Below are 23,818 nucleotides of genomic sequence, written 5' to 3' on the forward strand. Positions count from 1 at the left end.
CCTGGGGGGTTCTGCAGTCCCTCCCTCATACAGCCCTGCAAGGGGGCAGGCTTCATAGGGGTGTTTGGGTACCTACCAAGGGCTCAGGCACCCCCTTTGATTCTGTTTTGTGTCTTTTGTCTCCTTCTGCAGGTAGTGAGGGCCATAAACTCCATCTTGCTGCACAGGGTTATCTGCCTGGGAGATCTAGACCCTATTGTTGCTGGATTTGCTGCCCTGGGCTTCCCTAATTATGGGGTGGAAGGCATAGATGGAACCCACATCCCCATCTGGGCCCCAGAACATCAAACTGCCCAGTACATTAACAGGAAGGGATACTTCTCGATGGTCCTGCAGTTCCTGGTCAACCACCACAGACAGTTCACAGACATTTTCGTTGGGTGGTTTGGGAGGGTGCACAACACGCATTTGTTCAGCAACTCCAGACTCTACCAGAAGCTGGAGAATGGCACATTCTTCCTCCAAAGAGACTTAAGGGTCAGGGATGAGGAAATACCACTATGTATCATGGGGGGACGCGGCCTACCCCCTCATGCCATGGTTGATGAAGCCGTACACCAGCCACCTGCACTCACGCAGGGACCGTTTCAATGCCTGCCTGGGCAGGGCCTGCATCCAGGCGGAATGTACCTTCGGCTGCTTAAAGATGAGGTTCAGGTGCTTCCTGACCCACCTCAAGGTGGGAGAGCACAACATCCCCCAGGTGGTCTCAGCCTGTTGTGTTCTTCACAACATTGTGCAGAGCAAGGGGGAGGCCTTCCTACTAGGATGGGAGGCAGAGGCCGGCCAGGAAGGACGGGCCTTTGAGCAGCCACATACAACCTATCAGGTGGGGGTGCACATCCGGGAGGCTCTGAGGGAGAGTTTCTCTGACAGACCCCACTAACTCTCCCCAGGGCCTCCCCCCAGAGGCCTGTGACTTGCCCCTCTATACCTTTCCCAGAAAAACGCCTCCCTTCCCCCCTTTCCAGTAGTCTCAATAAAAAGACCAGTTTTGTGTTTTAAAAACAATTGTGTATGTTTTTTCCTCAGTAAAAGTAACTGGGGAAGGGGGGGTGGGGCTGAAAACCTGGGTAGTGTCCGAGGCAGAACATCAGAAATGGCTGCCCGTCGCAGGGAGCCATAGCATGTAATACCTCTGAGGCTGGTATAGGGGGCTCTGTCTGTGAGGTGGAGTGTTTTCCATATAAGGGCATGTAAATTAATAATCTTCCCCTGCTCGCTCCACCCATTGCAGTAACAGATCAGCCAGTGGGCTGACTGGTGCTCAGGCCTGCTACTCCACCCACTGCAGCAAAAACCAACCTATGGGGTGATAAGTTCACAGGCAATAAAACAGGCAGGCAGCCCCTCTCTCACTGGGGATTCGCATTGAGTGAACTCCTGGCCTGATCACCCAGACGCCTTGCACCCCCCGCTCTTGAGTCTTACTGAGCGTACTCCGAGTTGGTTGATCCGAGTGGAGACAGTTTATGAGCATGTGACCGGTACTTGTGTTCCTGCTGTCTCCAGAACTAGTATAACGCGCCCCCTCGCCCCCGCCCGCCATCATCCCTATCCTAATTGATTTCTTAGTTGTCCTTATTGCTTGTCAAGTGACAGTGGTTAAAAAGTTACTAAGTTAGTTTATAAATAGTTATGGTTTAGGTTTTTTACTGTTTCCTTGTATAAAGTTGTGTAAATAATCAGCCCTATAGACAATACCAGTGTTAATTCAACTGTTCCTAACCCCTGGGCAGTTATTGGGAATTATTGTGATTTAGAAAAGCCTCAGGGAATTATTTTGTGTTGTCTGGCAATCTGTTTAATTTTTGTTGATGTTTGTCTGGCGCCATCAAAATAAAATCAGTTTGTGCTTTTTAAAGGCCCCAGTTGTGGTCTCATCCTTTCCGGCATCCCTTCGAACCTCGTGTATTACGGGGACTGACAGGTAGGAGAGGCTCAGAACTGGGGCTGGGAGTGGCATGTGGTGGCTGCGAGTGGCATGTGGTGGCTGCGTGCCCTGGCCCAGCCCTGCTGGAGCTCTTTGACCTTGGTCCTCACTTGCTCCAGACTGTGCTGGTAGCCCCTCGAGGCCAGGGTCTCGGCCAGCCGGCCATGTATATCAGCATTGCGCCATCTAGAGTGGAGAGCCTGGAGGGTCTCCTCCTAGAAGAGGGCCAGAATCTCTGCCCCAGACCAGGATGGTGCACATCTCTTGTGGCCCCTGGCAGGCTCCTGGGAGCCCTGGGCATGCTCCCTGTGAGGGCCAGTGGGCTCTTGGGGCTGAGGCGGCTTCAGGCTGGGACATAGTGCTCAGATGCGTGGCATCTGGAAGCTCCCAGGGCCAGCTTCTTCACAAAAGCCTTGTCCCAGGTGTCTGCCACTTTAAGAGCTACCGGGAGAGAGGAACTATAGAGTTCTGAGGAGTGTGGACAGAGAGGCCAGCAGGGTACTTGTGTTATGCCCTGGAGTCCTCTTTTTTGACAGAACTCCTTTTTCCACATCCACACCTACCTTTTCCCAAAAAAGCATTATTCCTCATAGAATGAGGTTTACCACCGTTGGAAAAAGCCATCTGTTCTTTTGACTTTTTGTTGAAATAACACTGTTGCAGTGAATAATGGCCATTATTCCAGAAAAATACTGCAGTGTAGACATACACTATATTGCCTGTTAATTAGGCTGGTGTTAAAGCTATGTTATCTTGCTGAATAAAGTTGGTAGCATGTGCTTTTGCTTTGTCTACACTACACTGCTTTTAGTGGTAAGGCTGTGTTGACACAGCTTTGCCACTAAAAACGTCAGCTTGTCAGGGGTGCCCAAACTTTTTTCAAAGAGGGCCAGATTTGATGAAGTGAACAAGCGTGAGGGCCGACCATTTTGCCTGACATTCTTTGAACCATTAAAATTAAATGCAAATTAACTATTTTATGCAAAGTTTATTGCAAACGGCATACTATTCATTTCGTCACATGGATGACAAATCTAAACAGGTGTTAAATCACTCTGCCTTTCATATCTGAAGGCCAGATGAAAAAAAAATCCAGGAAGCTGAAATATGTCAGGAACATTGTAAAGTACATTACATATTATTGGTAATAAAGGTTGTCTGTCAACTTTTAAGTTAAAAAAATATGAACAGGAACATAACACCAAGTATACATGTTGTGTCCAAATATATTTATAACTGATTTAGACCAACTGACATTAACTGAGATTTTACAATGTATTCATCTCAATACATATGGATTCGTTGGGGGCCATAAAAGATAGATATTGCCAAATTACCTGTGGGGCCGTATTAAACCGGAACACGGGCCGCAATTGGCCCGCGGGCCGGACTTTGGACATGCCTGGCTTATGTGAATGTTGTTTGTCAGCAGCATTGCTGACAAAATACTTCCACCCACTATGAGGGGTTTTTCTTGCTTTGTTGGCAGGAGAGTGCTCCTTCTGACAAAGCAATGTTCACACTTTCACTTACTATGGCAAAACGTTGTTCATGGGTTGGGCTTTTTTTCCCAAGGCACCCATGAACAACAAAAGTTTTGCTGATCAAGTGCAAGTGGAGGTGTACTCTTAGAAAGCTCTGCAGATTTGCTTGCCTTTTGAAGAAGTGGTCACAGGGCAGTGCTCTTGTTCATGTTCTGTGAAGTTTGATGGCATAGGAAGGATTCAGAACAGTATAGGTGCAGAGTGGATAAAAAATCAATAAAACCAACTTTTATTTTTAATTTTTTAAAATCAATACAAAATTTCTCATTTAAAAACAGTTACAAGTAAATCTCATCACAAACATGCTACACCTACACTTACAGTCTCATAAATATGAATTAATGGTTCCAGTCTGTCCGGCCTAACTACCAGCTCTTCCTTTTTGCAAGTTCTGGGCTTTCAATTTCTGTCTCGCAGCAGAGTAAAGTCACATGTGCAGAGATACACAGGTTGGATAGGATTGTTTTATTCTGTGCTTATGTGGTGGTGGACCTTGGCCAAGCTAAGCAAAGGAGTTAGCAAGACATTGTCTTAAGACAGACACACAATATGTAGGAAAGGACAGAAGGGGTACATCTAGACAGCAGCACTATTTTGGGATACTTCCAGTATCCCGAAATTCCACGTCTTGACAGCACGCCCGTTATTTAAAAATATTCCGACGTCCCCTTTAAACGTCGTTCCACGAGGATTAAGGGACATTTTGGAAGAGTGTTCTATTTTGAAATACATACAAAATAAGCTGCGCAATTTATGTAGCTCAAATTGCGTAGCTTATTTCAAGCTACAGGTGCAGTGTAGACGAATCCGAAGCAGCATAGAAAGGAACAATGGAGTGTACCAGAAAAAAAAAAAGGGAAGACGTTATTCAGCACACGCACAGCTCGTTTTGCCACAGCGAAAAATGTCAAGGTTTCTAGTCGTAACAGAGACCCTAGCTGGGAATGTTTTGAAGAAATTCATTCTCCGGGTAAAAGAGGAAAGAAAACATGCCAAGTGTAAGCAGTGCAAGAAGATTCAGGGCCTAGTTTCAATAATGAAACATAAGGGGAAACTGCTTATTGGGAGAAAATCATGTGGATGAAGACATGAATATGGCTGAGTGGGTCAACTAATTAGTAATTTAAATAATTCACTTTGCAATGTATTATTATTCAAGACTCTCCCTCTGCCTTTTAGTACTGTATAAATGTGATTTGACAAGAAAATTCCCAAAATGTTTGCTGTGTTGGATGTTGCTAGGAAGAAAGTTTAATCTAATCCCTATGGCTTGTTTCATTAGTTAACTAGGTTTAGAATCTATTACCCAAGTATACAGTACAGAAAGCTGCAGTAAGAGAAATCTAGGGTTTTCAGTTGCCACTGAGTGTCATTTTCTTATTTTATATTGCATAACACATGTCCCCTTATTTCAGGCATCATGGTCACAAACCATAATGATGATGTTATAAGTCTATTCCCTATTTTACTTCAACATTCTATACCTGTTTTCTCAAAAGCAGAAGTGCCAGTGAGTTCAATGGGACTTACTCTAAGAGTAATCAATCAATCCTAGCTTTTTTGGTAACTTGATTTAAAATCAATGATTTTTGTTGATTTAAATTAATTCACCTTGCATATGTGAGACTGAAATCATATCATGAGCACAGTGCCTCTCTGTGCTGGGAGGGGAAAAGGCATTTTCCAACACAATCATTGGAACAGCCAAGTGCCTCCTGCAAGTACAACTGCCAAAGCACCTCATGCTTCATTTCCTGCTGCCAAGGAGTAGGCATGGGAATGATTGGGGACATTAGTATGGAAGGGAGGGCACTATAGCAAGAAAGCCTAATTGGAGACGTGGGTTTTGGTTTTAACTTTAAACACTTTGGCTATGTCTATACTGCACTCTAAACAAGATATGCAATTTGTGCTACGCAAATTGCATAGCTTATTTCGAGTTTATTTCAAAATGAAGTGCTATTATGAGACATCCCTAAACCCTAGTGGAATGAAGGTTACCAGGATGCCAAAAAAGCACGCCCGTTATTTCAAAAAATATTTCAAAACATTAACAGGTGACTTGAAGACACGGGGTAGCTATCCCAAAATAACTTTGATGTGTAGACATACTCTTTCTGACCAAGGTAACTAATGATTCCTGACAGTTTCCTAGTTCTCATGAACAATATAATATCATGCAAAATAATACTTTATAGCTCAAACATCAGGTAACGATCTCCCATAAGTTTGTCAGTTCAAATTACTGTAATTAATACATTACCTTTTCCTTTACAGTACACTTCTTGGTAGTACATGTACAGGCCAAACTAGCTAGGAAAGTTGGTTTGAAGTGCAAGACAACAGAACGGGGGTTCTAGTCAGCCGCTGGGTCCAATGTCAAATACCTGTGATATTGAGACCAGCCCCACTTCAGTTCCCATTGACTTGAGAAGGCATGGGATCTGGCCCTGTGAAAGCAAGACCTGAATCACTTTAGAAGCACTTAATTAACAAAGTGAGGAATTGGAGAGAAGGAGTTCAGGCACCGAGGTACTGTTTTCCAGCATCTCATCACATTTCAAGTGACAAGTTGTTTACATTAGTCATCTTGTCCCATAAGAGTTATACAAAAGAATTCCAGCTTCCAAAAGATAATGATAATAATAATAAAAAAAAAACCAATATGGTATTTTTTGGTTTCATTTATTTGTTTTGTTAAGGCCAAAATAGAGATTAGTAAGGCATAGTTCTGCTACTGGTCTGTCCACTGTAGTTCTGCAGACAAACAATAAAAAAAAAAAAAGGGGGAGCTACAATTTCTTCAGTCAATGAACCAGGACAAACCCCAAACCACAATAATGTATATTTTATTTAAATTAACAAATCTACACTTTCCCAGACTGCTTACAGCATTTTGTAAAAAGAGAACATAAAAACAAAACACAAAACACAAAAAACACCAAAAAAAGTTAATACGATCCAAAAACAGTTTCTGGTATGCAAGTGGTACTTAATAGTTTCAGATATAAAAAAAGACATCTACACCATAACAGACTTGTTAGTGTTTAACACACAAGATTTGGTTTTAAAGCTGAAATGAATAATAAAAATTAATCTTTACAACATGCAATGTTACACTACGTTATAAAAGAAAATGGGGGATGAATTTATTCAAAGTACATAGGTATTGCATAAAAACCTAATGTTAAAGTAATATTAAGGTTGCAGAGTCAAACTCTCAAAAGTCGTGAAATGCCACAATTACTCTGCCCCTTGAGCATGTTTTATGTTACAGTCTTTAATTATATGCTTGCCTGTATTTGTCTCCAGAGGACCCCTGCCTCATTATATGAGCACATATTTATTCAGTATCTCTATTCTCCTCATTATGAATCCAGACTTTGACAAATCCATCCAAAAACTGTGCATTAGAAAGAAAATTATTTATTTCCTCCTCGTGCTCTCACAGTGCTTCACACACAAATATATTGATCTTCATATGCACCCTTGAATAGAGGCAGAATTAATTCATTTACAGAAATTAGGGCCAAAATTTTCAGTGTCCCCATTAAATTTCTGGGGCCTCACTTGAGAAGGCTAAGGCCTTGTTTTTAAGAGTGCTGGTAATTTTCACAGCACTTTATGTTTGCAGCACAGTGCCACTTGACTTAAACTGGAGCACTTCGCAATTCTGCAAGTTTGATCCCCAATACCTCCAGGGTTATGTCTACACTCATGGCTTCTTGCACAAGTATGGCCATTCTTGCACGGGAAACCCGCAGAGGGTCCACACTGTACCTTCCTTCCTTTCCTCTTGCACAAGGAAATTTACAGGACGGCATGGTAAGAGAGGGTTTCTTGCTTGAGAACTACGCTCTTTTTTAACAGGTGAAAGCCCTCTTGCGCAGGAGCTCTTGCCAAGAGGGCAGTGTGGATGCTCGGCAGGGATTTCTTGCTCAAGAAAACCCTCTGGCTAAAATGGCCATCAGAGCTTTCTTGCGCAAGAGAGCATCCACACTGCCATGGGCGCTCTTGCGCAAAAAGCACAGCTCACACATGGCAGTGTGGACTTTTTCTTGCGCAAGACTTCTTGCACAAGAACCCTTGTTCAAGATGTTCTTGCGCAAGAAGCCGCCAGTGTAGACATAGCCCAGGTGTGCAGCTAGAAACTGAAGCACACACACATTTAGTGATATGGATGCTATAGACAGCAGTGTCCTTCACTACACATCCCTGATTTATTCCTGCAACAAGTCCAGCCTGTTTCCCTGGATAAGGCATAAAGTGTCTTTGGGGGCAGGAAATAATGTGAGATCATGCAATTAAAATCTGGGTCATGATGTATATGAACAAGGTGGTCATATTAAAATTCCACAGGCAAGCTTAATACTGGCGTTTCCTAATTTCAGAGTGCTTCACTTTGCAACCCTCACACTAGTGTAATGGAGTTTACTGTTCGTGATTTCCTAGGCTTTAAAAAAAGCAAACTGAAAAATGACTGTGCATGAATCATCGGCAGATTTGGAATCCTTAGATTCACAGCAAAAACCCTCTATGATTTGAACTGTCTTTGTCTTGCTCACCACAGCTCTAGCTCATCTTATTAATCTCCTTCCATCCAGTCATAGTCCCTCCCCTCTGTTCTGCTCGCCCAGAACACACATATCCTAGTCTATTCCCTTCCTCCACTACTGTTACCAGTTGCTCTGTTAACCTAATTTGCAGAGATCTGTGCTTTGGGTCTAAAGGCCTGAAACCTACCAAAGACCCAAATGGGAAGTGAAGGATGTCAACATGGTTAGATGCATAATACAATATTGTATTTTCACTGGCTTTAGGAAATTACACACAAAACCAAATAGTGAAAATCTGCGCTTAACTGAGCACTGTCCATTTTGTGCATTGAACGAGTGTAAACCCCCAGTAATTAAAGACTATCACCCTGCATACACACAAGGAGCCAAACTAAAGTTCTGCAGGCAACATAAATCCTGGCTTTTAACTCTTGAACGTTTCACTTTGTACCTTTAGTGTTCTTTCTGCATGTCTGTGTACGATATAGCATACATAGCACCTGCCCTCCCCCAAACAGAACTACATCATATTAAAGAGAGTTTACAAAGGTTCTATTTTAGAGTCACTCCTTAGTGAACACACACTATAAATACTGGGCATTTGTAGAGTGAGCTACATCGGACGTCTCCCCAGGGAGCACGTTGTCTCATTCTGTGTACTGTACTTCACTGCATTTGTCCCAAGCGAGGTGTTCCAGGAGTTACTCCTGAGCCTCCTTGCGAGACAGCTTGTAAACCTCAGTTGGCCCATCCACGTGGGTGATTGTGGTGGTCAGCTGAAGTGCCTCCCCGCTACTTACGCCCAGGTCACCTGAAATAGAAAGTCAGGTTTTAGCCTGATACTACAACAAGGAGTGGGAACTAGAGCGTGACCTTCAGGTTAAAATTCCCCTAACGTTTTGGAAGTGATAAGTTTTTCCAAAACTGAGGACTAAGAAGTATTTCCAGGATTCCTTGAATTCAGATTGATTTGAAGAGGAGAATGTTGCCTTGCCTAGTTTTCAGTCCAGACACGCAATTATAGGAGCTAATACTGGAGCGCCACTGTGCTACTAAAGCACATGAAAAGGGAAACCAACCCTAAATTCAGGAAACAAACTACAAACGAAACCTCTCTAACCTGGAACAGTCTGGTCTGGCAACATCCAGGGTCTGGCATGATTTTAGTTAGCCAAATGTCCACTTATCATGGGTGTGGCCAAATTTCCCACAGACCCATAAAATTTGTTTATAGGCATCAGCCCTGGCTCTCTGTGTTCAGTTCAGTTATTTAGCACTAGTTTACCCCTTAATGTCTTTTCAGAAGCCAGCAAGCAGTGGAAGTGTTGGCAATGCTGCTAGGCAATATTGACCTCCCATGGTCTGGTAAATTCTCTTGTTTGGCACCGATCAGGTCAAGGGTGCCAGACTAGAGAGGTTCAACCTGCATTTAGTTCCGTTCCTCAGTCTTCTATCTTTTCCTCATTCTTCCTCCCCAGCTATGCAATGCTGTCCCCAAGCCCTTTCAACCTCGTATTTATATGCAATTAATTTAAAGCCACATCAAAAACCAAGTTTACCATTGGACTGATCTTCACCATAATTCTTGTGTGATGGAGCATATAGGAACATAAGAGCAAAGACATAGAGGTTCCACATCCCATAGATGCCTGTGAAGAAGGCACTGTTCACTTGTACTTCGAAGTCCCCCCATTTCCAGTGGCCTTCAGTCACCTGTCCATAAGAAAGCAGAGATTCAATAGGGACAGATAAGAAAGGAGAATTCTCATATGACGAGCAAGAATCTGGAAAGCAAATACGTTTCTAAAAGCCGCTACAGAGAAATCTGAAATTAAGACAGAAGAAAATTCACGGACAATTCGTGTCCAAACAACACATGGAAGTAAAGCCTATACAAAAAAGTATTTTCCCCTGCTACCAATTTATAAGGATTGGCACATGCACAAGATTCAAGTTAGACCATTCCAGTCATACAAGATTTTAGTGAGGCTAAGTATTTCAAGCAGTACCTGGGAAACTAGCTAAGTCTGAACACTTTAGAAGGCCTATAAATAAACCTTTTATAGAAGAAAGCAGCATGAATAATGCAAAGAACTAATGGCATCCAGCACATCTCACTGCTTCAGTCTTATGGCAGAGACCTAGAGCTCATAGTATTAGATCCTGATATGAAGAATCAGACACAAGACTCTATGGAGAATTAAGAAACAGTCTGTAATTTAATATTAACCTTTTGAAAACAAAATAAAAGGTCTTCCATTTTAAAAGCCAAATTAGCAAGTCATTTGGGGCCATAGCATACCATCGGCTTGGAAGCAAAATTCCACAAACAACAAGTTCTGCTTCCCCCACCCAAAAAAAGGATCAGTGGCAGAACATAGTCTTTAAACAAACAAAAATACCAAACTTCACAAGAGTAGCCAGACAAAACGAATTGCCAAATTTGGGTAGAACTTCAAGCCAATTGCTTCAACTGAATAGTAGTTTTAAATAGGACTCATCTTACCAGAATTAAAAAACAAAAACAAAAAAAACCCAACAACCCTAAATAAAGAACTAGATAAATCATGGAAGATAGGTCAATCATTGGCTATTAGCAAGAATAGGCAGGGATAGTGATCCTTGTCTCTGTTTTCCAGAAGCTGGGAATGAAAGACAGAGGGTGCATCACTTGGGGTATGTCTACACTACAAAGTTAATTCGAACTAACAGACGTTAGTTCAAATTAACTTTGATAGGCGCTACACTAGCGCTCCGCTAGTTCAAACTTAATTCGAACTAGGTAAACCTCATTCTACGAGGACTAACGCCTAGTTCGAATTAGCTAGTTTGAATTAAGGGCTGTGTAGCCACTTAATTCGAACTAGTGGGAGGCTAACCCTTCCCAGCTTGCCCTGGTGGCCACTCTGGCCAACACCAGGCAAACTCTATTGCCCCCCTCCCGGCCCCGGAGCCCTTAAAGGGCCACGAGCTAGCTACACAGTTTGTGCCAGTTGCAAGCCTCCAGCACCCAGCCAGCAGACCCTGCACCTGGCACTCCATGAGCCAGCCACCCGATGCCGCCCAGCCCTCCCCCTCTTCCCGGGACTAGCCTGGCGGCTCCCAGGAGCCTGCCCGGGGCCGCAAGAGGCGGGCGCCCACTTGGTCTATTGCAGAGATCATGGACTTCATCGAGGTTTGGGGGGAAGCCTCCAATGTCCACGATCTCCGCACTAGCCACAGGAACACAGCTGTCTACGGCCGCATGGCTGACAGCCTGGCCGCCAGAGGCCACCAGCGGACCCGGGAGCAGGTCCGCTGTAAAATAAAGGACCTGCGGCAGTCCTACTCCCGGGCCTGCCTGCCAGGGGCCGACCTGGAGGCCTGCCCCCACTTTCACGCCCTGGACCGCATCCTGGGGGCTCATGCCGTCCATGCCCCCCGGGTGGTCATCGACCCCGGGGCAGAGGGACCCGTCCTGGACACCGAGGAGGAGCCGGAGGACACCGCGAGCCAGGAGCCTGCCCAGGACCCAGGACCCCCGAGAAACACCACAGACAACATCACCTGTGTCGTCCGAGGCCGGGGAGGCCTCCACATGCGAGTACCATCATGCTCCCCTTATGTGTACGGGTGGGTGGGGGGGAAGAGGGAGCCCAGGGACCTTGTGCCTGGGCCTTGCCCACCATGGAGCAGCAGCTAGGTGTCATGCAGGGGCCTTGGCCTTGCAGAGGGGGGCTGAGTTTCACCCACCTTGTCCCCAGGGAGAACTGACCGCTGCTCTTGTTTCACCACAGCCGCAGGACCTGGGACTGCAAGGCGCACCACCCCACCTGCAACAGCCACCCGCGCCCGGGCGAGCAGGCGTGCCAGGAATGAGGAGGACTACCAGCGGAGTGTGGATGCACTGGAGGAGCAGGGCCGTGGCCTCAGAGGCCACCTCCAGACACTGGTGGACCGGTTCCTGCCGCCTCCTGCTCCTGCGGCTGCCCCAGCTCTTGCTCCTCCTCCCACCCCTGCTCCCTCTGCTGCCCCTGCTCCCTCTGCCACTTCCTCCACACCCCCCGTCCCTCCTACCACGCCCTCCACTTCCGCTCCCCCCCAGAGGCCCCCGCACCCGCAGTGTTGCGAGACAGGAGAGTGCCAGCCGGACCCCCAAGCCTGAGCTTTCCCTTCCCTTCCACCCCCTTCTAGCTCCCTCCTCCCAGGTTTCCCCCCTCCCCTCCTCACTCCTCCCTCCACCCACCCCAGTTATGTAAAATAAAGAGGTTTTTCTTCCAAAACAGGTGTCTTTATTTGACATTAGGAAGGGAGGTTAGGGAGGGGAAAGGGTGGAAGAAGGCCCCAGTGGGGCATGCAGGGAGAGTTTAGTCCTCCTCCTCCACCTGGAAGCTCTCCCGCAGGGCTTCCCAGATCCGGACGGCCCCCTGCTGGGCTTCCTGGACAGCGGCGGTGCGGGGCTGAGCATACTGGCCAGCCATGCGGTCAGCCTCAGCCATCCAGGCTGGCAGGAAAGCCTCCCCCTTCCACTCGCACAAATTGTGCCGCACACAACATGCTGCCACCACGGGAGGGATGTTGTGCTCGGCGAGGTCGAGGCGGTTGAGGAGGCACCTAAATCGGGCTTTCAGTTACCCAAAGGCCCCCTCAATGATGATGCGGGCCCTGGTCAGCCTCGCATTGAAGGCCTGGCGGGAGGGGTTTAGGTGCCCCGTGTAGGGCTTCATGAGCCAGGGCTGTAGGGGATAGGCCGCATCCCCCACCAGGCAGACGGGCATGTCCACGTCCCCGACCCTAATGTGGTGGTCTGGGAAGAAGGTCCCAGCATGCAGCCTCTGGCACACGGAGGAGTTCCGGTACACCCTGGCATCATGTGACTTGCTGGACCAGCCCACATTAATGTCCGTGAACTGTCCCCGGTGGTCACACATGGCCTGCAGGAGGACGCAGAAATACCCCTTGCGGTTCACGTACTGGGAGGCCTGGTGTTCCGGGGCAGGGATGGGGATGTGCGTCCCGTCGATGGCCCCCCCCCGCAGTTGGGGAAGCCGAGGGCACCGAACCCCCGGATGACGGCGTCCGGGTCGGTGAGGCGGACCACCCTGTGGAGCAGCACCCGGCTGATGGCCTTGACCACCTGCGGAGAGACACAGCAAAGCACGAATCAGTGGAGCGCCTGGGTGGCTGGGAGTGCTCGTGCCCTGGCAGTGCCCCGCGCCCCACTCCCGGGAGCACCCCCCCCCCGGGCGGCGTGTAGTATGGCTGGGAGAGACCGTCCCCTCCGGTGCGGGGCACTTTTGCCTCCTCCCCCCGCCCCCGTCACCCCGTTTTCCCTGGGGCGGCCCATCCCCTCCTTGCAGCCCCCCTCGCCCCCGGCCTAGTGGCCGGCGAGTGCCATACCTGCATGAGCACTGCTCTGACGGTGGATCTCCCCACGCCGAACTGGTTCCCAATGGATCGGTAGCTGTCCGGCGTGAAGAGCTTCCAGAGGGCGATGGCCACACGCTTCTGGAGGGGGGTGGCGGGCCTCACGCGAGTGTCCCTTCTGCGCAGATCAGGGGCGAGCCACTCGCAGAGCTCCAGGAAGGTGTCCCTCTTCATCCTGAAGTTCTGGGTCCACTGTTGGTCTCCCCAGCGCTCCAGGACATTGTGGTCCCACCAGTCGCTGCTGGTGTCCAGACGCCGGATGCGGCGGGGCACGCTGGCGCCCGGGTGCCGCCGCAACTGCGCCATGACCCCCAGGGTGGCCAGGCGGAGAGGCAGGGGGCTGATGTGCACCAGGTGGAACCAGGCAGCCTCCAGCCATTGCTGGCAGGCTTGCAGCAGCAAGTCCATAAACTGCACCAGAAAGTACAGGGCGAGCTCTGGCTCCATGTTGCCACCTGCGGCGGTGTCCCCGAAGGGAAGCACCGACACAGACGGGCACAGAGAAAAACGCTTTGCTGTCCTTCGGTGAGGTAGGCAAGCAAGCGGAAAAGCTGAGAACCGGCTGTCCAGGGGGGTCCCTTTAAACACGAGCCTCAGATAGCAGCCACACAAAGCAACTACTGACCTGATGCCCTGCCAGAACCAGTTTCAGCCGCCCTTAAATGCGCCCCTGCGTCCAATCAGTGTGGACACGCTAGTTCGAATGAGCAAAATGCTTATTCGAACAAGTTTTTAAGTCGAGATGCGGTTCGAATTAGCTTAGTTCGAATTAGTTAATTCGAACTAAGTTAGTTCGAATTAGCGCTGTAGTGTAGACATACCCTTGGTGATTAATTGTTCTGTTCATTCCCTCTGGGGCATCTGGTATTGGCCACTGTCAGAAGACAGGACACAGAGCTAGACAGACCTTTGGTCTGACCCAGTAAGATATTCTTAGTATTAAGATTGCCTGTGCAATCTCAATTTGATTGCCTTGTGAACAAACATTACGATACAGCCTGTAATTATATTCTCACACAGAGAGATTTTCAAAGGGAAAAGGTCACCAGAATTTCTTTAACATGGGCAACAAAATATCCCTTCCCCTCAGCTTCATCTTGCAAATAATTTGGGTAAAGTTTAGGGGAGGAAAAGCCATGCTGGGGCAAACAGCCTGCATGAAAAATTTGAGCCCAGCAATTAAGTTTGCCAAAGTTATAAACAATAAGCAACTGAAAACTGGGTCTCATAATGGGAAATAATCAGGCAGCCTTAACAACAAACAAATGCAACCAACTCTGCCTACAATGAATTTTGTGTCCTCTGAACTAGGATATAACCAATATGTTGGCTCCCCAGGAATCTGGGTACTGCACTATCTACCAACTTTAGTTTCAGCACACTCACCTGACTGACAATGAAGAAGATAATAGTCATTGCCGCACAAGCTAGAGTGATGAGCATCAAGAACTTGAACCTAAAAATCAGCCCCTATTTTGACAGAGAGAGAAAGAGATGACGACACCAGGCATCGTAACAGAGCAGACAAAAATCCCATTTTAATTTTTAGCTTCCAAGAAAAGATGGGAGTGGATGAGGGGAAAGAGCTCAAAACCACAACACCCACAATCAACATCACGCACTGGCTCCTTCATCCTACCCTGGTGACAGCCAATATCCTGTTCCCCCACGTCTGAATTTCTCTCAGTTACAATGAGTGGAGTGTAGATGTCTTGACTGCTAAGGCTTTCCATTACATTTGCTCCTCTGAAATTAAGCTGATTTACTAAGAGCTAATGTGAAGGAGACTCTTGATTTTATGCAAAGCAGCATGTGCACTACCAGTAGAAACAAAATCTAGCTGTAGATGCTCTACTAATCTCCTGAGCAGTGACAGAGTGCACCACTTCCAGGGAACACTGATCAAGACTGATCTATTTTATAAATATTTTCTGTTTCTAGAATTTGGGTTTACCTAAAAGGGATGCAATTTCCATAGCCCAAGAAAATTTGGTAGGGAAATTTAAGAAGATTGCATATAGGTTGAACTATAGATTAAGGACAAAATGTACATGGTTCGGGGTGCTTATCACAGACTTCATTTGCTTTTTTTAAAACATCTGTTTTTAACTTAATGAAGATGGATATTTTAGTTATGTTAGTTTTGAATCACACTGACTCAGGCATCTTGGAGAGGAGTGCGTGAGGACATTTTACAAGTTTGTGCACAGCTGCCATTGTGCAGCAGGGGGGCTGAGGGCAACATGACTGCTGAAGTCCTCAGGGCAAGGACTATCTTTCTGTTAGGTGTTTGCACAGTGTCCTAGGCTCTACTGCAATTCAAAAATTCACAAGCCCTGTGCTGTGCTTCCTCTCAAGGAAAAAGGCCTAAAGAAGAGCTATGACTTAGAGGAAGTGTCTGCAAAATGCAGTCTTTTTTAAAAGGTACATTACTTGTTCCAGTAAATGAGTCACAAATGATCTGTGTAGACACAGAATTGGACTCATTAGAACATTTTCTACTAAAGCTTTATAGTCCCTTAAACCTTAATCACAAAGGGGGGGTGGGGGGAACACATTCATGACTTGACAAACTCTATGTGGGTTCCTCTTTCTGCTCTGCAACAGCAATTAAGCAGGATGAGTACAGCTCCAACCAGAGGCAAATGTGCTCTCAGGAGAGGATGGCAAGCCAGAAATTCTGGCTTTGAGGCTGTTCCAATGCAGACTCCCTTGAATGGTTTTGGCAAGTCACATGATCACCCTGCATCATTTCCCTTATCTGTAATAATAATAGTAATAATAAGAAGTGCTTTCTATCAGTAGATCCCAGATTGCTTCGCCAAGGAGGTCCGTATCATTATCCCAGTTTTATAAATGGGAAAACTAATGCACAGAGAGGTGAACTGAATGGCCCACAGTCTCGCCAGACCCAGCCCACTGCTCTATTCACTAAGCCACACTGCTCTGAAAAGAAACCAAGAGTAGATTGGGAGTAAATGCCTACAAGCACATGTGAAATATGAGAGAGTTAGTGTTTGTAAAGTACTTTGAAGATGGAAGCTATTAGGTGGGGGCTAAACATCAGAAGGAAAAAAAGATGAGATCAGCTCACAAAAAAGCAGTTAGAGTTTTTGCAGCATGAGAAAACTAGTAAAAGATAAAGTTTTCTAAATTATGAGTGGGGAGGAAGCTAATGAGAGTGGATACATTTTGTTGGTAGATCAGCAGCAATCTTTTTGGAATACTAAAGCAATGATCGCATGCACACATTTAATCCAACAAAGGTTTTCTAACCTCATAATGAAGTCTGCGAGCCTTGCTCATTGCTGGGAGGCTGGATTGTTTCCCACTAATGTTTCTGAAAACTTGAAACACCATGAAACACAAAAACAGGAAGTAGAGGCAAAGGCAGATTCCTGCAACTATGATAAATGCCATCTGAGCAGTAAAGTTAAAGGGAACAGCTCCTTGACAAAGCAGGACATTGAAAAAAAAATATTATCCAGATAATTTGTTTACTTTTGTAAAATTCTGTTACAATGATCCTATCTAGTGTTTATGAAATAGAAGCTGCACTCTAAAACTTCCCTGTGAGCAAATGTGTATACTTCTCTGTCCCTTCCACAGCTCAGTCCCGGAGCACACACTCTTTTGTTCCCAAGCACTTAGCCTGCAGGAGTTTTAAACATTTTATCCCTCGTTAACACCGTATTAAAAGGGCTAAGCTGGAATTGTCACTTCTGTCTGCTAGCATGGAGAGACAGGGTTTAGCAGAGAAGATGAGAAGTAATCACCAGCCAACATGCAATCTTTGACGACTCCTGCAAGAGGACTGGGATGTTGGGGAAGTGAAACTAATCACATTACCTTATCTTAGCCTAGTAATAAAAATTAAATGCAGCTGAAAACACTTCCAGTGTGAGCAGACAAATTTAAAAACCAATTTGTAGAAATGCAGTAGAACCTCACTTCCAAAGTGTCAGCAATGAATATGAACTGCCCCAGAGAAAAAATGGTTATAGTTCAGACCAGTAGAGGGAACAAGATAGGGGGTACAAATTAGACAGGATTTGCTCATCACCCCCACCCTAACTCCAGATGTGCCATTTCCTCGACTTTCTGCAGCTGAGGCAGATGCTAATTTTTCCTATTCACTTCCCTTATCTCAATACTAATCTCAGAATTCATCCTTGCAGCAAAATCTACATGCTGCGTTAATATTTGATCAAACCTAATGTTTGATAGGTTATTCAAACGGCAGTCTAGATCCTCCAATATTTTAAAATCAGAAACAAAATGTCCCAGTCCAATCATATCAGAGTGAGCAGGTTTTTCCATCAGATTCAATAAGTATTTTGAGAAAGTGAAATGTTTAGTTACTAAAATGTATTTCTCATTCAAAACCCCCCCAAAACCAAAATAAGTATTATTGCACAATAACAGATAGAAGGATACAGCCAGCTCCGTGCCAACATCTGTGGTCCAAATACTGTAGAATGGGTTTTTCAGTTGTACCCCTCTAAAAATAGGAGAGAACTTAGGGCAATCAGAATTCATGTAAAAAAAAAAAAATGTCAAAGATCCTGTAAAATACATTCTTACACCTCTAACACCACATTACTCATTTTTCTAAAATACCATGTTGCAATTTGGGAATGTATTTGAAGGTGGGGAAAGACTTCAGTTTACATTCCAGTGGATATGTAATCTTACAAAAAAACAGTCTAATGGTTTAACTTCATAATACTATGAAAGCCAAAGGAAAAGCCTTCTTGTCTCTTTGTAAGAAAATGGTGATACACATGCTTGCACAATTGTGGTCATAATTGGGACAGACTGTACCTTGTTTGTCCAAAATAGCTTGTGTCAAGCTATGCAAAACCATGGCATTTTAAAAAATGTATCAAGCTTACTAGCTGAGAGGGGATTTTTGTCACTTACACAGTACTAAAGCCCCCTCCCCCTCTTCCATGATGCAGAATTAATGGCTCCACACTGCTTCAAAAAGCATTTATTGCAAATGGGTAGGGATATGCATTAAAAAAAAAAAATCTTCCTCATAAATATTAACACAGGAAACTGGGATGAAAACTTTCCACTCCATCATAATCCAACCTCTTAACTTTTAGGTCTTGATACACATATCAATGAAGAGATAAAATAAGGAATTATATTTTAGCCTACAATGAGTGCAGAATAGGGTAAAAAGCCTCATTTAAAAAAAAAAAAAAAAAGAAAAAAGACAGACTATATCTACTGTATTTTCATCCTGAATGTCACTTACCATTCCAAAGCAGTTTTCTGAGAATGCTCAATAATTTAGTCTTTGAACTGCCAGTCAAAAATCTTTGCCCCGTGAGAGCTAATATTGCTACAGAACGTATATGTAGGCATGCAAAATGCTACCTTTTATTTTTCTCTCTCAGACACACTTTTCAGTCATTTTCCAGTAAGAAGTTTACTTTTAAATAATGCAATTGGATCTCAACGGGAAAACTGAAATTGGGGAAATTGCTACTCAGGTGTCTAAAATTGAGCAGAGTGCTTGGAGGAAACAGTTTTACAGGGGGACTAATGACTTTACTGCCTAATCTGAGGAACAGGGTCTTGCCATTCATTCCCTTACCGAAAGGGCACAGAAAGGGGGTTGATAAAATGCCAGTGTTGGTATAAGACCCAAACGATTGGCTACAATTTCATACCAACTTTTCAAACCTTGTCTCAAAGCTATTAGAAAAAGGCAGACTAACATGGACTCAGTATAAAGATCGATTGTATCCAAATAACTGCGGCATAAGACAAGGACACCACCTCACATCAGAGCACAATCACAATAGCACTATAGAGATGAAGAGGAAAAAAAGTGTGTGTTACCTCTCACACATGTCAAAGATGAAAAGGCAGAAGGCACCAACCGCTATGGGCCCAACCTGTTTCCAGTACCCAGAGAGACGATTTCGTTCATTTTGATCCTAGTGAATCAAGCCATGGAAAAGGATAAAGTTAATTTGTGGGGAAGGGGAAAAAAAAAAAAGAGTGCCTGAACTATGAAACTAGTGAGATGACAGCAAAAGATATTCCTAAATCAAGAAAGAGGTTGCTTACTAGTTGCTGTTTGGAGTCACCTCTGTGCATTTCCACTGGTGGGATATGGCCTCCCAGGTTTTGAGCTACATAACTTCCTTGGGAAGCCAAGTAAATTGGGGATTGTCATGGGGTGGTCCTTCCTTCCCCCCCACCCAGGAGAGGGGTGTGTGTTTAGGGTCCCATGTTCTTGGACTATCTGAGCCTATGGCACACCCTGTGCAACTGGTAAACCACCTGTAATTTGGCCCCTCCCCTCAGGGCTGGATGGCCTAATTGCCAGAGGCGGTAAAACAAAATTGCTCGCTGGCTCTCTAAGACAGGGCTGGACAGCCCAATGAGCCAAGTCACAGGGGTGGGGGCTATGCCCCAGTAGGGGGACCCGGGCCCACCTTACTCCACCGGGTCCCGGGCCAGGGCTCTGTGAGTGGAAGAACGGTCCACCACTCCCTTGGCAGGGAATCCAACTGAAACACGCTGAGGATCTCTGGATGGGAGAGATCTCTCCTGCACCCTCCCTGGACCACTTCCTACATGATCCAATGGACCAACTTCCCATGTGGTAGCTAGGTCTTCTGACTCCTAGGGGCCTGACTTCCCTGGTGGTCTGCAGTGGTTATGTCCCAACCAGCGTTGGAGCCACCGCTCTTTTCCCCTCGGGTGGCTGACTGTTGCTGGTCAGGAGCGCCAACCTGAGGTCCTTCTCCTCCAGCACCCAACCCAGAGTGAGCTTCTCCCCAGGCTTTTATACCTGGGCTACAATCTGAGCATGCCCAGTAGGGTTTCAGGGGCAGGGCTCCTTCAGCCAGGGTACCCTGTCTAACCCCTGTTAGTTCAGTGTGGGGCTGGTACACCACGTTACACACCCTCCCCCTTAAGAGGGATGGTGGGGGTGGCGTTGCTGCACCATCCTCTCTGACCCTTAAAAAAGTCCTCATTGGCTTGGGTCTTCCTTGGGCAGTGCACTACCTGGAAAACATAAGATTGGAGAGATAAGTACCATCGCATGACTCGTGCATTGGAGTCCTTCATGGAGTGGAGCCACTTCAGCGGCGCACGGTCTGTGACCAGCGAGAATCAGCTCCCTAAAAGGTAATACCTGAGTGCCTCTACTGCTCGTTTCACAGTGAGAGCCTCCTTCTCTATCGTGGAGTATCGTGTCTCTCGCGGGAACAGCTTTCGGACAAGGTATAAAATGGGATGTTCCTCACCTTCCTTGTCCTGTGATAAAATGGCTCCCAACCTCACCCTGGAAGAGTCAGTTTGTAAAATACACAGGCTGTCGAAGTCTGGCTGGATAAGCACTGGTTCTTGGGTCAGTTGCTCCTGCAAGCTCTGGAAGGCAATTTCACAGTCCGGGGACCATTCGACGTGGCAAGATCGGGGGTTCTTTGTGAGGTCCGTAAGTGGGACCACTATTGTAGCGAAGTTTGGGCTAAAACGTCGGTAGTATCCCGCTAGCCCTAAGAATTTCTGCACTTGCTTCTTTGTGGTGGGAGTAGGGTAGTCTTGTAGCGCTTGTACCTTGTCCACCAGAGGCCGGAGCTGTCCTCTCACAACGATATAATCCAGGTAGCTCACCTCTTGCTGGCCCCAGTGGCATTTGGCTGGGTTTACCGTAAGGCCTGCCTCTGCTAAGGTTTGCAAAACGCGGGTCAGGAGCTAGCAGTGCTTGGCCCAACTGTGGCTGTAGACCACGATGTCATCGATGTAGGCAGCTGCATAGGCATTGTGCGGGCCTAGCACTTTATTCATAAGCCGCTGGAAGATAGCTGCTGCCCTGTACGAACCGAAATGCATTGTGGTGAACTGGAACAGCCCAAAGGGGGTCGAGAACGCCATCTTCTCCTTCAAGGCTGGTGTCAAGGGGATCTGCCAGTAGCCTTTGGTTAGGTCCATGGTGGATATGACCCTGGCGCGGCCTAACCATTCTAGTACTCATCTACCCAAGGCATCCAACCTGAGGTCCTTCTCCTCCAGCAGCCAACCCAGACAGCCTCTCCCCAGGCTTTTATACCTGGGCTACTGTCTGAGCATACCCGGCAGGACTGTGGGGGCAGCACCCCTTGAGCCAGGGTAACCTGGCTAAACACCATTTGGTCAGTGCAAAGCTGGTACTCCCCATCACAGGGATACACAAAAGAGCTTGTACAAGGGTGGCATTATTGTCCTATCCTATGTATGGAAATGCAGTCCCTCTTGACCTCCCCTTCACCCAGCTGCCTGTGTTCCTTCTCCCAAATCACACATTCCCTATGGTCATACACAATTCTGAATAGAGGGGAAGATGGGCAGGTAGTGGGAATGCAGAGAGGAGACTCCTGAAGAAGAGTTAATGGTTTCTATTTCGGGGAGATTAGCAAGCAGCTTGTCCATACAGAGGAAATTAGATGAGTTCTATTTAAATATAGGGCTTGTCTATGCCATAGAGTTCCCTGGGCACTAGGGAACTAAGTGCACACCAGCAGGGCCCACACAAGCTCTGATGTGCACTAGAGCACCACAAAGCCCATAGACTGTAGCACTGTGTTCTGCCAGTCTGGGCACTGCAGCACCATGCTATTTCCAAGGAATGGAGTCCAGTGGAACTGTGCACAACAATCCAAATAGTTGCTTTGCAAATATCCAGTATACACCAGGGAAGCTTGTCTAAGGCAAGCTACTGATGCTGGAATTGCTCCTGGGAGGAGGGTCTTTAAACCAGGAGATACTAACACCAGTGTCTGGTTTGTAACAGGTTCTCCCTGGCATTTCTATCCAAATGCTACTAACAATTTAAGACACTTCTAAGAGTAAAGAGGCTCTTGTTTCCATCATCACACCTACCATCATATGCTCTCCACAAAAGATGATCCAAAATGACAGAAGCATGGCATAGAAGATTCCTTGTCGAATATCTCCAAAGAGCAACATCCAAGTCCAATCAAATCCAATAGAAAACCATTCTACTGGGATGTTTATGAATGTCATGGAGATACCAAGAGCAAAGATGACCCTGGAGAAAACAAAATTGTTTTTCATTTCAAAGGAAGGACCAAGAGGACTGTGCCAAAGAAGTTTCAAGAAGAAGTAGAGGTTACTGGTGAGGACTACAAAATGCCTTTGTGATTCATGGAGAAGTGAGGGACATTGCCCCCCTTTTGCCAAGACATGTTCCCATTGATCCACCCACACAGCAGTACTACTATCTTGCCTCTCCAGAGTCACCATTACTGAAGGGTGACTTGGCAAGAAATGTATCCAAAGACCCTGCTAAGGAATTACAACAGATGCTATTTTCAGAGTATTGGTTGGGCAGTCAAATTCTTACGGAGCTAATTCTACACATGCATCCAAAAGCACATAGGGCCCTGATGCAGAAGTCTAGTGTATTTCTGCCACACTAGGAGACCCGGATCAGAACCTGCAGAGCTGACACACAGGGTAGAGATAAATAGGTCTGCTACACAGACCTATAGAGGCTTCCTGTGCTCCACCAAAAGGTTTTGAGAGGCAAGTTCTGTGGATCCCGGATTGCTGTGCGGGAAGGGGCAAGTCACATAAATAGGAGGAATGTATCCGGAATGCAGACTTTGTTCTGCATTGAGCTGCAGTAGAGCAGCTCTGCTGCTACACTGGCTTGGCCAAGAGTGGGAAGCAAGAGGAAAAAAATCCCACATCAATCCACAGGGTAGGGGCTGGCAAACTAGCACCTGGCCAGTGTACTGGGGCCTTGCCCAAGGCATACATTTGGACTTAAATCTTGTGTGTTGTCTGGATCACAGTGAGTTACTCCTCTACTCACTTTTCCAGCAGGACAGGAGCACGTGTCATCATGGTGATCCGTCTCCAATACCAAACCATTATAATGAAGATGCTGGGTGTCAGGAAGGTTTTCATTGCAAACCACACCTTTGTAAAACCACCGTTTTGATGGATACCCTGAGAACATAAGTTTAAACATGGGAGCTGTACAATATTTCTTTCCTTACTTATAGACAAGATCAGATTTTCATTCTCCTGTTATAGTCACAGGCAGGGATGCAAACGGGTAATGAGGAAGCAAGGCTTACTGGTAACTGGCACCCAGCCCGGCCAGAGCAGTCCCCTGCCCGCAGCCCTGTGGGGCTGGGAGCCAGCAGCTTGCAGTTAGTTTCACAATTAACTAAATTTTGATTGGTTACATGTTTAATATTTTTATATATTTTTTACGTCCCTAATCAGAGCCTGGTAGAAGTTGCAATAGTCTAAACTATAGTCACTTAACATCAAAGATTATTGCTTGTGACATGCACAGCTGAACAGTGTCAAAATGGAAAAAGCTGGAAACAGCT

At 46.2% G+C, this 23,818-nt stretch overlaps 2 protein-coding genes across 2 annotated transcripts in view; both read right to left on the minus strand.

The window, feature by feature from the left end:
- Positions 1-6,310: 6,310 nt before the first annotated feature.
- WLS (Wnt ligand secretion mediator) overlaps positions 6,311-23,818 on the minus strand; it is a 70,851-nt gene continuing 53,343 nt past the window's right edge. The window contains exons 5-12 of the mRNA XM_006125001.5: positions 23,290-23,426; positions 22,332-22,500; positions 19,296-19,393; positions 17,877-17,940; positions 16,716-16,859; positions 14,826-14,909; positions 9,593-9,746; positions 6,311-8,844 (exon numbers count right to left, since the gene is read on the minus strand). Of these exons, the coding sequence (XP_006125063.2) occupies positions 8,735-8,844; positions 9,593-9,746; positions 14,826-14,909; positions 16,716-16,859; positions 17,877-17,940; positions 19,296-19,393; positions 22,332-22,500; positions 23,290-23,426 (960 nt within the window). The 3' untranslated portion in view covers positions 6,311-8,734. The remainder of the gene's footprint in view (positions 8,845-9,592; positions 9,747-14,825; positions 14,910-16,715; positions 16,860-17,876; positions 17,941-19,295; positions 19,394-22,331; positions 22,501-23,289; positions 23,427-23,818) is intronic.
- On the minus strand, positions 9,754-14,819 carry LOC149523917 (uncharacterized). Its single transcript, XM_089780461.1, has 2 exons — positions 13,413-14,819; positions 9,754-13,149 (listed from the first exon to the last, which is right to left on the minus strand). The coding sequence occupies exons 1-2, from the start codon at positions 13,884-13,886 to the stop codon at positions 12,979-12,981; spliced, it is 645 nt and encodes a 214-aa protein (XP_089636587.1). The 5' UTR covers positions 13,887-14,819; the 3' UTR covers positions 9,754-12,978.

The sequence above is a fragment of the Pelodiscus sinensis genome, chromosome 9 (genome assembly GCF_052426305.1).
Source record: "Pelodiscus sinensis isolate ZL-2025 chromosome 9, ASM5242630v1, whole genome shotgun sequence".
Taxonomy (NCBI): Eukaryota; Metazoa; Chordata; order Testudines; family Trionychidae; genus Pelodiscus; species Pelodiscus sinensis.